This window comes from Mustela nigripes, chromosome 11 (genome assembly GCF_022355385.1).
Source record: "Mustela nigripes isolate SB6536 chromosome 11, MUSNIG.SB6536, whole genome shotgun sequence".
Taxonomy (NCBI): Eukaryota; Metazoa; Chordata; class Mammalia; order Carnivora; family Mustelidae; genus Mustela; species Mustela nigripes.
The window spans coordinates 26,732,931-26,748,708 of NC_081567.1; the positions used below are offsets into that span (position 1 = coordinate 26,732,931).

The 15,778-nt window shown below is 54.8% G+C and overlaps 1 protein-coding gene across 5 annotated transcripts in view; it reads left to right on the forward strand.

Annotated features, from left to right (window-relative positions):
* Positions 1 to 15,683, forward strand: part of ABCC6 (ATP binding cassette subfamily C member 6) — a 45,546-nt gene extending 29,863 nt beyond the window's left edge. For 3 of the 5 annotated variants that reach the window (XM_059415245.1, XM_059415246.1, XM_059415247.1), the window contains 12 exons: positions 1,133 to 1,208; positions 1,316 to 1,442; positions 2,905 to 3,112; positions 3,938 to 4,248; positions 5,638 to 5,837; positions 7,848 to 7,974; positions 8,702 to 8,803; positions 9,555 to 9,701; positions 11,405 to 11,563; positions 11,644 to 11,810; positions 14,486 to 14,680; positions 15,041 to 15,682. In XM_059415245.1, coding sequence (XP_059271228.1) covers positions 1,133 to 1,208; positions 1,316 to 1,442; positions 2,905 to 3,112; positions 3,938 to 4,248; positions 5,638 to 5,837; positions 7,848 to 7,974; positions 8,702 to 8,803; positions 9,555 to 9,701; positions 11,405 to 11,563; positions 11,644 to 11,810; positions 14,486 to 14,680; positions 15,041 to 15,149 — 1,928 coding nt within the window. In that variant the 3' untranslated portion in view covers positions 15,150 to 15,682. The other 2 variants (XM_059415244.1, XM_059415248.1) reach the window with 2 other exon arrangements.
* The last annotated feature ends 95 nt before the right edge of the window (positions 15,684 to 15,778 follow it).

Genomic DNA, 15,778 nt, shown 5'->3' on the forward strand with positions numbered 1-15,778 from the left:
GCAAAGACACATGTTCTGAGGTCACAGGGTTAGAATTTGGGGGTGTTCAAATCTGCCGTCTGGGTTCCTAACTGCTACAGGGCTTGAGCAAGGCGGTCACCTGGTGGCTGGAGGCCAGAAGGCCTGTGACATGCTAGCTAGAGCCACTGCAGCTGTTTTTTGTTGTTGTTGTTTTTTAAAGATTTTATTTATTTGTCAGAGCGAGCGAGCGAGCACAAGCAGAGGGAGAAGCAGGCTCTCCGCTGAGCAAGGAGCCCAATGTGGGACTCAATCCCAGAACCCTGGGATCATGACCTGAGCCAAAGGCAGACACTTAACCAACTGAGCCACCCAGGCGTCCTGTAGCTAGGGCTTCTAATAACAGAAAACACAACGCGTGCTGGAAAAATGACCACACGTTAGAAGGGAAGCCACCGATGCGAGCCCACCCACAGTGAGTGGCTCCCATGTGCGAGCTCATCGAATCATCTCAGTGCCTCTGTGAGGTCAGGGCTGTCTCGCCTCCATTTCACAGAGGAGAAAACCGAGGTGCAGAGTAAAGGAATGAGCCCAGGCTTACATGGCTTCTAAGTGGGTAGTGCTGAACCCAAGCGGCTTGGCTCCAGAGCACGTGCTTTTTCATGAGTAGGCTGGACACTGCCCCCACCCTGAACCCTGCCACAACGACAAAGCAAGGACACAGTCAGGGGCCCCAGCCCCAGGCTCTGCCTTGTCTGAAAACATCTGGTGAGCCCTGGCTCACCCTGATAGAAATCCCAAGTATTGACTTACAGTGCTACCATCTTGAAGCTTGGAGATGGAACCTGTCTGGCCTGGGGGATGGTCGGAGGGAGGGTCCTTTCTCAGGGAGGTGACTCCTGGGGTTGGCGGGCAGTTACCAGAAAAGAATATTCCAGGCACAAGTCTGTAGCAGGTGTGTGATCATGTCTGCTGAGTGAATGAATGAATGAGTGCTTGAAGGACTAATGTTCCCAGAAGAACCCAGGGAGGATGGAGAGCAGTTGTAGGAGCCGGATGAGAGGAAACAGGTGCTCAGACAAGTGAATGCCATACAGCCAGTGGGAGTCAAAGCCAGCGCCCAGAACCCGAGTCCTGACCCCTATCGTGTGATAGGACTCCTTTGACCTTGCAGAAACAGAGCTCATGACTGAGGCCAAGGACCCCAGAGGCTCTGCTGGATGTGAGAAGCGCACAGGTGGACCCGGCAGGTGAGTCTGCTGTGGCGCTAAGCACAGGGAGTGCTACCAGTGGCCTTGAGGGTTGGGTGCACACACCTCCCAGACAGGAAAACTGATTGGCCCTCCTTTCCTCTCAGTGGCAGGTCCATGAAGTTAGCCCCTGGGAAGGATGGTGCCACCTCAGAGGCCCAGACAGGGGCTGCCCTAGATGAGCCCGAGTGGGCAGGACAGCCCGCAGCAGAGGACAGCATGCGGAATGGCAGGGTAACCGCCAGCTGCTCCTTCCCCTCTGCGTCCACTGTTATGGCGCTCACCTCCCCCCCAACCCCGCCACCCCTTGGGGCTCAAGACCTCCCATCCGATAGATACAGCACTGGGCAGGAGCAGGGAGACTCCCCTTTATTGAACGCCTGCTGTGTGCCAAGTAAGACTCCAGATACTTCATATTTCTTAATGTTTTCAACCGGTCCTGGAATTAGATGATAGCCCCATTTTAGAGATGGAGAAACTGAGGTCTTAAAGAGTTTGTGTTCGTCTAGCGAGCAAGGCACCAACCTGGGACTCAATCTAGGCCAGTCAGAATTTGCAGATTAAACTATTTTTTTTTCTTCTACGGCGCTGTGTCCACCCATCCATCCGCCTGCCTACTCATTCATTCCTCGGTCCCTCTACATTTCCACCCATTCACCACCCACCCCGCCCAGCCTACTCGCCCATCCATCCACCTCCCCATCTCCTCAGTCATCTCTCTCACCCAGCCCCCCACCCATTCATTTATCCAGCCGTCTACCTATCCATCCACTCACCTATGCACCCGCTCATCTACAGACTGACTTGTTTGTTCACCCATGCACCCAATCACCCTTTTCCCCACCCAACCATCCACCCACTCATCCACCCAGAAAACATGTACAGAACTCCCGCTCCATGCCAGGTGATGTCTCTGCTCTGGTGAAGACTGCCTACTGGTCGGCGGGAGATAGTCAGCAAACAATCAGGCAACTGAGCAAGGTGGTATCAGTGAATGATAAATGCTGTTAGAAAATAAAGAAGGGCAATGGGTTGGGGACCAGCCACAGATAGAGCAGGGGCAGAGCATTCCAGGCAGAGGGAACAGCAGATGCAAAGCTCTGGGGTGGGAAGGAGCTTAGGGTGCCAGAGAAAAGAAGGGGAGCCCATGAGACCAGCAAATCGTAGGAAGTAGATTAGAGAGATAGACTAGAAGTTTGGAATTTCTTCTGAAAGCAAAAAAAAAAAAAAAAAAAAAAGCCATGAACAGGTCAGCAACAGCAAGATCACTCTGGCTTACAGCCTCGTGAAGAACTTCAGATTTGTGGCAGCTAAACCTTAGGCAAGGGTCTAAACCTCTTTATGTCTCAGTTTCCTTATCTGTCAGGTGGGAATTAAGATGGCGACAGAGACATATGCCTATCCTATAGTATGTGCTCAGTAAATCACTCCCAAGCCAGAAAGTGCCACCACACCCATCCCCTTTACGGCTCCCACTGGCCCTCTGAGGGTTCTGCAGACAAAGGGGGTCTGGAGCCGAGGTGGGGGCCTCAAGGAGAGATGGAGCTCCAGGTGGGGGGCACCAAGAGAAGATGGATAAGGTCTGCATCCTGGTTCCATCTGTCTGTCAATGAGTTTTGAGAGCCTCACGTGGTCTTTCCTTCCTTCCTTCCCCCGGGGCCTCTTTCTGCCCCCGTCTCCCCTCCATGTGCTATAGGTGAAGGCCACCATGTACCTGACCTACCTACGGGCTGTAGGGGCTCCCCTCTGCCTCTACGTACTCTTCCTCTTCCTCTGCCAGCAAGTGGCCTCCTTCTGCTCCAGCTACTGGCTGAGCCTGTGGGCGGACGACCCCACTGTGGATGGGCGGCAGACGCAGGCAGCTTTGCGGGGCTCAATCTTCGGGCTCCTAGGCTGCCTCCAAGGTACCCCTTGCTGGCCTTCCTCACTCTCCATCCTCCCAGCCCCCTCCGAGGTGCTCAGAGATCCCTGGTCTGCCTGTCCGTGGCTTACCATCTCCTTCCTGAACATTCGTGCAAACACCCTGGCCTTGAGGGCAGACCTGCATCCATCCGCTAAGGCTTGGGGGCATGGGGGACACGGCACTTCCCTCCTCTCCTGGAGACCCCAGAGCCTGTACCAGACTCATCAACAAATAAATGCAGGATCTTGGCCCCCAGTTGTTAGGGGCACCTGAGGACTCGGGCAGGGACGGACCAACCACGGTGTTTGGGTTGGCTGGGGGTAAAGTCTGCCTCACCTCAGTGATGGGGTGGGAAATGAGTGATATCCCGAGCACACAGATCAGCATTAGGAGGAACGGGTTAGGTTAGTTTCCTACAGTTGACAGAAATTACCACAAACTTGGTAGCTTAGAACAATAGAAATGTACCTCTCGGAGTCCTGAAGCCAGAAGCCCACAGCTGAGCTCTCGGCGGGACTGGTTCTTCTCAGAGGCTCTGGTGGAGCATCGGTCCCACACCTCTCTCCCGCTTCTGCTGGGGGCCAGCAGTCCTTGACTTGCAGCGTCTGTGCCTGTCTTCACATCCCCTCACTGTGCCTCTGGTTGTCTTCTCTTCTCGTAACGATATTAGTCGCTGGATTTAGAACCCGCCCTAAGTCCAGAGTGGTATCATCTCTTCCAACAAGGCATTGTCAAGGTGGTCAAAACAAGATGGCCACCATGGGGTGGTTGGGGGGCGGTCTCAGCTCTCATGCTCTGACACCCTCTCTCTCTCTCCCCCCGCCAGCCCTTGGGCTGTTTGCCTCTGTGGCCATGGTGCTCCTAGCGGGGATCCGGGCATCCAGCCTGCTTTTCCAGAGACTTCTGTGGGATGTGGTGCCATCTCCCATTGGCTTCTTTGAGCGGACCCCCCTCGGGAACCTGCTGAACCACTTCTCCAAGGAGACAGACACAGTCGATGTGGACATCCCAGACAAAGTCCGGTCCTTGCTGATTTATGGTTTTGGACTCCTGGAGGCCATTCTGGCGATTACGGTGGCCACCCCGCTTGCAGCTGTGGCCATCCTGCCGCTGGTGGCCCTCTACGCTGGGCTTCAGGTAGGAAGAGACTGAGGAGGTTCCCAGGGCCAGCCCAAGTCACATCAGCCAGTCCCCTGTCTAAGCCAGATTCTGGGTGGGAGCTTCTGTCCAGTGGGCATCTGGGGACCGTCCCTAGAAGAACTCCCAGAGGCAGAGAAACCACAATGTGTTTTCAACACTTTTTACTCATCTCCATCTCCCAGACGTCCACCTCCAGGCTCTCAGTAGCTCACATCACATCGTGCTGCTGCTGGAATCAGCTTGATCTTTCCCAGTGATCTAGAAACCAAGAAGACACAGCAAGGTCTCGAAGGCTGTCGTATTAGGGTTGACTCTTGCTGTTGCCTGAGCAGTTGCCTCCTTAGGTTGGAACAAGAGGACAGAATCTAATGGCTTACGTTCCTGAAGTGCAGTGGGCCAGTGGTCACCAAGACGCTGTCCCATTCTTCGTCCTCACTCCATGGGTCTCCAAGTGGGGTCTCAGACCCACAGCATCAGTGCCAGCTGGGAACTAGTTAGAAACTCACATTCTCGGGCCCCATCCCGGACCTACGGACGCAGATACTGTGAGCAAAGCTCACCCTCCACCCCAGGAAATCAGAAATAGAGTAGGAAAAAAGCTATGGTCCTAGGACAAGGCTGTGGCTTCTCTGTTCTCTTAACTCAGGAAGGGACAGCCTTGGGGGCAGTGGAATGTCGGTCTGAATCTGGGCCCTTCCACTTACTTGCCATAGAGACCCGAAGCAGCTGCTTTATTCCTCTGGGCCCTAGGTGTTCTCGTCTATAAACCGTGAAGCCCACAAATGTCTACCTCCTATTAGTAAAGGCTGTTTGTAAAGAGCCTAACACCCAGCTTGGGTGTTCAGCCCATGCACAGCCTGCCGGCCTGCACGCAAACAGCAGCTCACACCAAATAACAGTCTTGTTATTTGTGTGTTGTTAGGTTCCCAGCACCTGGCGCAGGAGCTCCAGCTAAGAGAATGAGTTCCACTTGGCCACCTGCCTTCTATGTTCTTTATGGTTTTGTTCCCAAAACGACTGGCCCTAAGTGAAGCCGGGGCCTCAGAGCTGGGAATGAGACAGTCACACCAGAGGAGGGATTTCTCAGTCCTGGCTGTGCATGAGAATCACCCAGAAGGTTTTATTTAAAACACACCGAGGCCAAGGGGACCTCACCAGAGATTCTGATTTACTCGCTCTGGGCTGGGCCACGGGAGGGTGAGCTTCCCGGGAAAAGAACTCAAGTCATTCTGATTCTGCAAGGAATTGGGAGCCCAGAGAGGGGAAGCAACTAGCCCAAGGTTACAGAGCGAGCTGGTAGTGGAGCCTGGTTGGAAAGTGTGTCATCGAGGCTCCCCTGTGCTGCTGTGTCAGTGACATTTCTCCTCTACACCTGTCCTACCGCAGAGCCTATACGCGGCCAGCCTCTGCCAGCTCAGACGCCTGGAGTCAGCCAGGCACTCGCGCGTGTGTTCCCATGTGGCCGAGACCTTCCAGGGCAGCGCAGTGGTCAGAGCCTTCCAGGCTCAGCGCCCCTTTGTGGCTCAGAATGATGCATACGTGGACGAAAGCCAGAGAGTCACTTTCCCACGGCTGGTGGCTGAGAGGTAAGAAGAGCCTGGGGGGCAGAGAAGACATAGTATTCCATCTGGGAACCCAGATGAGTGAGACCAAGGGTCATAGGGTGTGGCCAGAGAGGCCAAGTGGCCTGCCCAAGCTCACACAGCAAGGCAGGGATAAAACTGAGGCTACATCCCATGGGGGCCCTTGGTTCGTGCCATGAGCAGATGGAATATGGCCTGCAGACACACTAGGAGCAGGTAGGCAGCGGGGAGGCATGTCAGCCAAAGGGAAGATGCCTCTGTGGCCAGGCCCCTGGACTGGCCTCCACGGCTCCATGCAGCAGCTACACAAGCATCCTCAGCCTCCTTTCGGGAACGCAGGCCTTGAGCACAGACAGGCATGGGCTCTTATCCCATCTCTGCAACTTCCTAGCGGGGGGATCTTGGGCAAGTTACATACCTCTCCTCATTTGTCAGAGTGGGATGGCTTTCATGGGGTGGCTGTCGGGATTTTGTAAATACACTCAGCTAGTACTTGTAACAAGCTTCCTGCATGCCCGACAGGGTTCTGGGCACTGTACATGGATCTATTCACTCAGTCCTATTACCTCACCAGGCAGAGACTGTTACAGAGATGGTGAACCTCAGGCACAGAGAGATTTAGGAATTTGCCCAGGGGTGCACAGTCAGTATGTGGTGGACTTAGGCTTTGAATCCAGGTGCCATAGTGTGGAGAGGGCCAGACACACAGTAGGCACTCAATAAATGTAAATTCCTTTCCCCTTTGTGCCCTGGGTCCCTGGCCAGCTGCGACTCAGGCCGTGTGGCTGTGGGCAGTGTCTCATTCCCATATGCCTTCTGGGTGATCTGTTGTGAGTCTTCCCAGGGTCCTGGCCTAGCGGGAAAAGCCCTTCTGAACATTTAGAAAGCGCTTACTATGTGGAAGGCCCAGTCATTTCCATGTCACATATGACACATCTCACTGAATCTTCTCAACCGTAAGGAGCCAGATGTTACTTCATTCCACAGATGGCTAAACTGGCATTTAAAGAAACACGAGGACTGTCTCAAGGTCAACCGTCCAAGAAACCGGTTACTTACTCATTTTTGGGCTGCTCCCTTGCAAATCCATGACCTGTTGGGAAAGATGCATGCTTTCTGGTATTGGTCAGGGTGATGTGGCTTCGAAGACTTGTTACGTGTGTGTATTTGGGCACATACCTAACTCTTCTGAGCCTTAGTGTCCTCACCTGTCAGATGGGGACAACCCCATTTTGCGGGGTTGTTTGGAGAACGAGATACTATATGTAGTAAAGCCCAGAGCTCCCTGAAGACAGGGGTTTCAAAACTGTTCCCAGCACCTCTAAAGCATGCATGGCATACAGTCGGGGCTTAATGTGTGCTTGTTGGATGAATGGTAGAGTAGGAATCCAGTAGGAGGGGTTGCATATTTATTCATCCACTCAGTATATTAGTCACTGAGCCCCTACTAAGTGCTGGGCCCTGTGCTAAAGTGCTGGGGACACAGTCATGAGCGAGACAAAGCCGTTGTCTGCGCCAAGCTCACGATCTGCTGATGGAGACTGATGGTCGAGGACTGAGTAAATAGTTTTCTTACAAAGGGTGGTAACTGCTACAAAGTTATCAGTTACACGTGAGAGAGGAAGGGGAGGAGCAAGCCAGGAGAACTCCTGGAGGGGGCAACGTTCAAGCCAACATGGGCACAAAGATAAAAGGGGGGTTGGGTTCAGGCAAGGGGAGCAAAAGGAAGGGATATGGCCAGGCACACCCCAGGGACAGAAGGTTGGCACCATGGCAACACTTGACTTAAGCACTTACGGCGTGCCAGGCTCTGGGCAGGGCATAGAAGAGACAGGAGATCATCCACCTCCCCCACCCACCAAGCTTGGGTGGGGCCCGGGGTGTGCAGGAGACCATGGCTGGGGACCCCTGTGGGACTCAAGCTGGCACGATGATGAGGCCCTGTGCCCAGAGAAGCCAGTCCTGCAGAGAGGGCCCCCCGCCGAGCCGGCTCTTCCCTGCCTCCCCTCGCAGGTGGCTGGTTGTCAACCTGGAGCTGCTGGGGAAGGTGCTGGTGTTGGTGGCCGCCACGTGTGCTGTGCTCAGCAAGGCGCACCTCAGCGCTGGCCTTGTGGGCTTCTCCGTGTCCGCTGCCCTCCAGGTACTCCCAACACCCGAGACCGACAGACCCCTGCCAGTGGGACCTTCAAGGAACAGAGTGCCAACCTGTGAGGAAAATGCAGCTGGGGGACCATCCTGGACCTTGGGCCAGAGTCTCCCCTCACAGAGCCTCAGTGTGCTCATCTGAAAAATGGGGCAGTCATCTCTTCATACCTTATAAAGGCTAGTTGAGATAAGGTATATAGAGAGAAGATATATATATAGAACCTCACTAAATTTTGTTAACTATTAATAACAATATTTAATGTCAGATCCTATCTGTGGGGAAAAATATACATATCTAAGTAGCATTCTTTATGAATGAAGCATTTGTTCTAACAGCTTGGCAAATATTAACTCGTTTAACTCTGCCCACAAGCCCAGCAGGGATATTACTATCCTCATTTTACGAGGCAAAATGATGGCAAATCGGGCTAAAAACCTCGCAGAACGCAAGTCAGTGAGCCCAGGTCCTGCTGTGTTTCCTTGGGAGGGCCACACACCCTCTCTGGTCCTTTCTCCCTACCTGCGTCCAGAGGGGTCAGACAAGCTCCTTTCTACTCTGCATACCGCAGTTCTACTGAAGGAAGAGGGGGTTCCTGGCGGCTGCAGTCAAACCCCATCCTCTTGTCTGTCCAGGATCGGGGAGACTGCCTTCCGGGTGGGGGCTGAGGCAAGCCTGCGGGATGGCCTCACTGAAGCCGGCCTGAGGTGTCTTCTCCCACCAGATGACCCAGACGCTACAGTGGGCCGTTCGCAGCTGGACGGACCTGGAGAGCAGCATCGTGTCGGTGGAGCGGATGAAGGACTATGACCGGACTCCGAAGGAGGTGACGGTGGAGGACAGGGGACGCGGCTGCAGGCCGGAGTCTAGATCTGTTCAAGGCATGACAGCCCTGAGCACCGAAGCCTAGAGGTGCAGCCAGCGCAGCAGGAATGCTTAAAAGCAGAGGGACTGGGGCTGGGACATATCCTGGTTCCCGTGCTTCTTCACTTGAGCAAAGCAGGTCATTCTGGGTGACAGGGGACCATAAGGAACAGCTGTGGGACAGCGCAGTAACAGCAGCGTGCTAGCAACGTCACAGAGGCTTCCCAGCGAATTTAGAGTAACACAGGATCCACTCAGGGAGGGACGAGGGCGGGCGTGCCAGGAGGGGCGTGGGAGACCCCATGGGGAAGGACTTCGGGCCAGGCACGCTACGGCCACTCCATATGGGCCCACTGTTCCTAGGGGCCTTCAGGGGGTGCCGGGCCCTGTCAAGGTCCCAGGAAGAGCCAGCAGCTGCTAATGACCCCTACTGCGCAATCTCGCCCTCCTCCCAAAGACGAAGGGGAGTGTCTACTCCTTCTAGAGGAAGAGAGGATATCATCTGACAATTAATAGTGGCTAATAATAATAGCCAGTGCTAGCATTATTTTTATAATTCCAGATACTAATTTGTTCCATATCCCCTGCAACCTATAAAACAGAGTAAACATACCCATTTTGCAAAAGGGGAAACTGAACCTCAAAGAGGTGGGCCACTTCATGAGACACCTCGGAGAGAGGCTCCTCTGATCCTGTGTCCCCTCCTGTCCCAGGCACCCTGGAGGCTGCCCACCTGTGCCGCCCAGTCCTCCTGGCCTCACAGCGGGGAGATCGAGTTCCGGAACTTTGGGCTGAGATACCATCCTGAGCTCCCGCTGGCTGTCCGGGGTGTGTCCCTCAAGATCCACGCTGGAGAGAAGGTGAGCAGCTCTCCCACCTCCTCCTCCTCATGGAGGCCAGGCCCAGGGCGAGCACTGCCTCCTCCGCACCCCGTTTCAGCTCCCCTTATCTATAGGTCTTTCACCCCCAACTGAATTTATATTCTCGCACAAACCTGCCACCATCTTGGTGGAATGCACCACCCGCCCACCTTGGTGTCCCAGCCAAGAGGCATCTCCCCGACTCCCTCCTTTCTTTATGTCTATGACATTAGTTGAACACCTACTATGTGCTGGGGTAGGGGGCTGAATGCTCCACGTGCCTTATCCAGTTTGCCTGACCTCAGTTCCTGGCTTTGCCATGGCTGACCTTGAGCAAGTCACTTCGTGTCTTGATCTCAGTTTTTCTATCTGTAAAATGGAAATCATAGTATCAATCTAGAGCTGTTGTGACGTTTAACTGAGTTAATACCTGGACACTGTCTGGACAGGGCCTAGGACATCGCCAATAATGCAGAAAGGTTTAACAATGGTTTTATTGCCATTTGCAGTTTTACTGTGACGGCTCTATGCAGAAGGGCTAGGATTACCCCATTTTTCAGGCGCTTAGTCCCATGGACTCCTCACCCAGTTGTACTTCCTTCCTGCCTCCCCCCCGGACAGCTCTAGGCCCCTGAGTCCCCAGCCTCCCATTTCAGTCCCTCTAGTCTGTTTTCCTATGATCTTTATTTGGTTATGTCATTCCCCTGCTCGAGACCTGCTTTCTGCTCCCACCTTCCCTTAGAGAAAAGCCCTAACTCCTGAGCTTGGCATTCAAGGCCGGGCCCAAGTGTCTGTGCATTGCCCTGCTGGGACTTAGCCAACACGGTGGGTCAGCTGCCTCAGCAGGCCAGGTGGGCACCTGGTGCTGCCCTCGGGGAGTCGACAGTCTAGCACTTAGTGTGGTTGACACGGAATCTTCCCCCCTCCCCAAACTCCTACTCATTTCGTCCCTCAAAATGCCACTCAAGAATCCCTCCACCATGAAGCCTTCCGTGGTTACTCTGTTAACCCCCGATCCCAGGCAGCTTCAGGCCCAGAGTCTGATTATAGAGGCGGCTTGTTCATTCCACTGTATTCAAATGAGGTGTACGCAGCTGTCCTCCCTCCCAGACCACCCAAGGAGCTCTTTGGAGCAAGGACTTCCTATTTCCTCTATTCCTGGTGGCTAGAGCAGTGTCTGTCCCATGATGGGTGACATGTGTCATTCACTTCTTAAACCGTGCCACACCTCCAGCGAGCGTCAGACGTTGAGAATGCAGCAGTGACCACTGAGGAGGGATGGGGGAGGGGGATGCAGGGCCGGGCAGCCGGACGGACGGATGGGCTCGGGCTGGCCTGGGAGGGACAGCGGAGGACGGCCGGGGTCGATGTCGCTTGAGATGGCGACGGAAGGATGGGTGAGGGTGGGAAGAGGGAGAAACGGAAGGGCGGGGGCAGAGCGGGAAAGATGGGAGAGGTGAGGGGAGGGAATGATGCCCAGAAAGAAGGCTGGAGAGAATGGCATGGGCCTCCGGAAAGGCAATCAGATGCCAGGGCAGAGGGACAGATGGAAGGACGGGTGCTCCGAGGATGATGGGCAGACGGATGGATCTTGGATGCAGGGGAAGCACCTTGCAGAGATGCTCGGGGACCCTCCAGCCCACGGTCTGCCTTCCTCCGGCCAGGCCGGGCCAGAACGAGCCTTGCCTCCCATCCCCCCACAGGTGGGCATTGTGGGCAGGACGGGCGCCGGGAAGTCCTCCCTGGCCGGGGGCCTCGTGCGGCTCCTGGAGGCGGCCGAGGGGGGGATCTGGATCGACGGGGTCCCCATTGCCCACGTGGGGCTGCACACGCTGCGGTCCAGGATCACCATCATCCCCCAGGTGAGGTCTGGGGGACCGGGGTGGGCGGAGGTGAGAGGCACGGCCGGGCCCCGCTCTGAGCCACTGCCCCTTCTGGCCAGGACTCCACCCTGTTCCCCGGCTCTCTGCGGACAAACCTGGACGTGCTGAGTGAGCACACAGATGAAGCCATCTGGGAGGCCTTGGAGACGGTGCAGCTCAGAGCCGTGGTGGCCAGCCTCCCGGGCCAGCTGCAGTATGAGTGTGCCGAGCAAGGTCACAACCTGAGGTAGGCTTGCCCCACACCCCTTGGGACCTGGGAGGAGCTGGGGGAGCAGCAGGTGTGGCCAAGGCTCCCCCCACCGCCTCAGCCCGGGATAACACGCCCTGGCAATCCACCTCCCCCATGGGACTACCCGCCCCGGTCAGTCCTCACGGCACGAATCCCTTCACTCAGCAGCAATCCCGGATGCCAACAGTCTCTGAGTAGCCAGTTTTTTTTCCCCTAATTCAGTTCCTACATGTATCTGGGGGAAAAAACCCAATCTTGACCCACTTACGGTTTTTCTTTATCTCATTCAGCATTTCTTTTGCCACAAAGGTAATGTGTTTAATATTGGGGCTAACCCCATGTGCACTGGGGTATTGAGTAAACATATGGAAGATGCTTTTTCTTTCTTATTTTTTTTTTTTTGAGAGAGAGAGTGCGTGCGAGTGGGGATGGGAGAGGCAGAGGGAGAGGGAGAGGGAGAGAATCTCAAGCAGGCCCCACGCCCAGTGCAGAGCCCGACATGGGGCTCAATTTTGTGACCCTGAGATCATGACCTGAGCCCAAATCAAGAGGCCCTGGCCTATGCCTTTTTTCTTTTTTAAAGATTTTATTTATTTATTTGACAGAGATCACAAGTAGGCAGAGGGGCGGGGGTGGGGTGGGGGGAGCAGGCTCCCTGCTGAGCAGAGCGCCTGATGCAGGGCTCAGTCCCAGGACCTTGAGATCATGACCTGAGCCGAAGGCAAAGGCTTAACCCACTGAGCCACCCAGGCCCCCCTGGCCTATGCCTTTTTAAAGAAATTTTAATTGTGGTAAAATACACACACGATTTAGCGTCTTTACCGTGTTTTAATGTACCTTGGTCGTCTTGAGTACCAATCCCCTCCACTGTGCAACCCATTTCCAGAACTCTGTCATCTCACAAAGCTGAAGCCTTATACCCATTAAAGAAGCAATTCTCTGTTTTCCCCAGCCCACAGCACCCGGCAGCTGCCATTCTGCTTCGTTTCTAGGAACCTGGCTACTCTGGGTACCTCAGTTAAGTGGCTGCCTTATTTCGCTCAGAACAGTGTTCTCCACATTGTAGCAGGTGTCAGAACTTCCCTCCTTTTTAAGGCTGAATGATGTTCCACTGTAGAGACAGACCCCATTTTTCTTACCCATTCATTCACTGATGGATACTTGGGTTGGTTCCACCTTTGGGCTATAGTGAATAATGCTGTCATCAGGCATACAGGTGTGTGCTTTTTTCAAAACCAAGGTGCTCTGGGAGCGCCTGGGTGGCTCAGTCGGTTAAGCGTCAGACTCTTGATTTTGCCTCAGGTCATGATCTCAGGGTCGTGAAATCAAGCCGTGCCTAGGGTTCTGTGCTCAGCAGAGTATCTGCTGGAGATTCTTTCTCTCTCTCTGCACCCCCCTTACTCTCTTGCTCTCAAATAAATAAAATTTGGCGGGGGGGAATTTTGTTCTGGATTTTGAAATTTTGTTTTTGAAATTCTGAAATTTTGAAATTTTGAAATTTTGTTCTGGATGTTCTGGATTTTGAAACCCATCTGCCCTCACTGGTGTTAGGGTAAGGGACTAAGGGTTGCAATAGTTTCCAGACACCGAGGAAGTGGTGTAGCTTGGTGCCCACTTGTTTAGACATGTCCCAGTTAGCAGCTCTGGGACCCTGGGCAAGTTAATCTTCTGGGCCTCACCTTCCTTATCTGTAAAATGGGAATATCTCTTTTCTGTAAGCAGTTAGAGTTCTTTGAGTCAAGTTGTTCAAACAGTGCCTAGATATAGGGAACATAATTCTTCCCTATAGTCAGTCCTCAGAGAGGCACTCTCCCATTTTGCGGGGGTGCCTGGGTGGCTCAGTCGTTGAGTATCTGCCTTCAGCTCAGGTCATGATCCCTGGGCCCTGGGGGTGGGCCCTTTGTTGGGCTCCTTGCTTGGTGGGAAGCCTGCTTCTCCCTCTCCCACTCCCCCGCTGTGTTTCCTCTCTCGCTGGCTCTCTGTCAATTAAATAAAGAAATATTTTTTAAAAAATTAAAAGAAATAAGAAACCCATTTTGCAGAATTGGCACAGGAGGCCTGAGGCTTGCCTGGGGTCCCCCAGAGACACTGCTGGAAGGCTCCACAATGAGAAGCAGCAGAGCACTGCGGGACACCCTTGGGTCTTGAGGGTCAGGGGTCTCACAGTCCGTGTGACCTCGAGCTGCAACTTCCCTGTTGGTAACTAGAGAAGGAGAAGCCCGCAGGTGCTGAGGGTCTTCTCTGTGGCAAGCACGCTGAGCACTTCTATGGGCCTTAAGTTGTCCTTAAACCCTCAGTAGTCATACAACTCATTAATACAGTAACCACCTTGGAGGTCATTGTGAGAAGTGACCCTGCACAGTCCTTGCTTATGGGTCCGGCACAGGGTGAAGACCCCAGGGTACAAATAGAAATAGTCATTTCACTGCTAGGGAACCTGAGGCACCGGGGTTTGAATGTCTCGACTCGGGTCACTGTGCTCAAAAATGCCAGGACAGGGATCCCTCCCATCTCTGTGGACTGGAGACCGACCACATGCATAGACGTGCATGGGCACACACCATCCCCTCAACTCCTGCGGCTGTCGGGGGAACCCCATCTGTGGGCAGGCCCCGCTGATCCTGACGTGCAGGCACACCAGTGTCCGGCCTGACCCTCCCACTCTTTCCCAGCGTGGGCCAGAAGCAGCTCCTGTGTCTGGCACGGGCCCTTCTCCGGAAAACCCAGATCCTCATTCTGGATGAGGCCACGGCTGCTGTGGACCCGGGCACGGAGCTGCAGATGCAGGCGGCCCTCGGCAGCTGGTTTGCCCGGTGCACGGTGCTGCTTATCGCCCACCGCCTGCGCTCTGTGATGGACTGCGCCAGGTACGCTGCCCCCCCCCGGTCCCCGCCACCCCCGCAGCTGCAGAGGAAGGCAGCGGGGTTCAGAGCTGGAGGGGCGCTGGGATGGGTTAGCGAGTGTGCAGGAGGCGGGGGGGTTCAGAGCTGGAGGGGCGCTGGGATGGGTTAGCGAGTGTGCAGGAGGCGGAACTGATGCCAGGAGGAGAGGGGAGGGAGGAGGCCCAGGACTCGGGCCCCGCAGAAGCCTCCACCCTGCTTGTTGGCATCAGGAAACCGCAGGGAGGGCCAGACTCGACCCCGGGCAGACACGCTGGGCTTTCGGCGTCAGAGTGACCAGGGCTGACTGGGCTGGTAAGAGTGGCTCGTTTCTCTCTACCCCTGCAGGGTGCTGGTCATGGACAAGGGGCAGCTGGTAGAGAGCGGCAGCCCGACCCAGCTGCTGGCCCAGCAGGGCCTGTTTTATAGGCTGGCGCAGGAATCGGGCCTGGTCTGAGCCCTCAACCCTCGCCTCATCGTACCTGCCCAGAGAGACTGCTGTGCCCTGGGGGTACACATGACCCAGGGGCCATCGGTGGCACCACAGGGTTGGGTCTAGACCCTTCTGCTCTCTCGGAGGAAAATGGCCGAGAAAGCAACCAGTCGTCACAGACCCAGGAGGACACAGCAATGCCCAGGTCGGTCTGATCAGGGCTCATCTGGCCCCGTCCACCCCGGAGCTGAAGTGGTCAGTGGCTCTCCACACTGGCTGCCCAGGGGCCGCACCTGAGAGACTCAAAAACCCACCCCTGCCGGGGCTCCCCGCCAGACACTGAAAATCACCATCCCCGGGACTGGGGCTGGGCCAATGGAGTGTGTACTTTCTTACAAATTACCCCCTTTATTTTGAGATGGTTGTAGATGGACAAGCCATTATAAGAAGTAATCCAGAAAGTTCCCGGGTAGCTTTACTCTGTTTCCCCGAATAACATCATCTTGGAAAACAACAGTATGACATCATAACCAAAATATGGACATTGGTACCATTGATTGATTCTGGTCAGATTTTCCCACTTTTGCTTGTATTTGTGCACGCGTGTGCGTGTCTGCGCATGTCACACGTGTTTCTGCGCAGGCTCCGGCCTT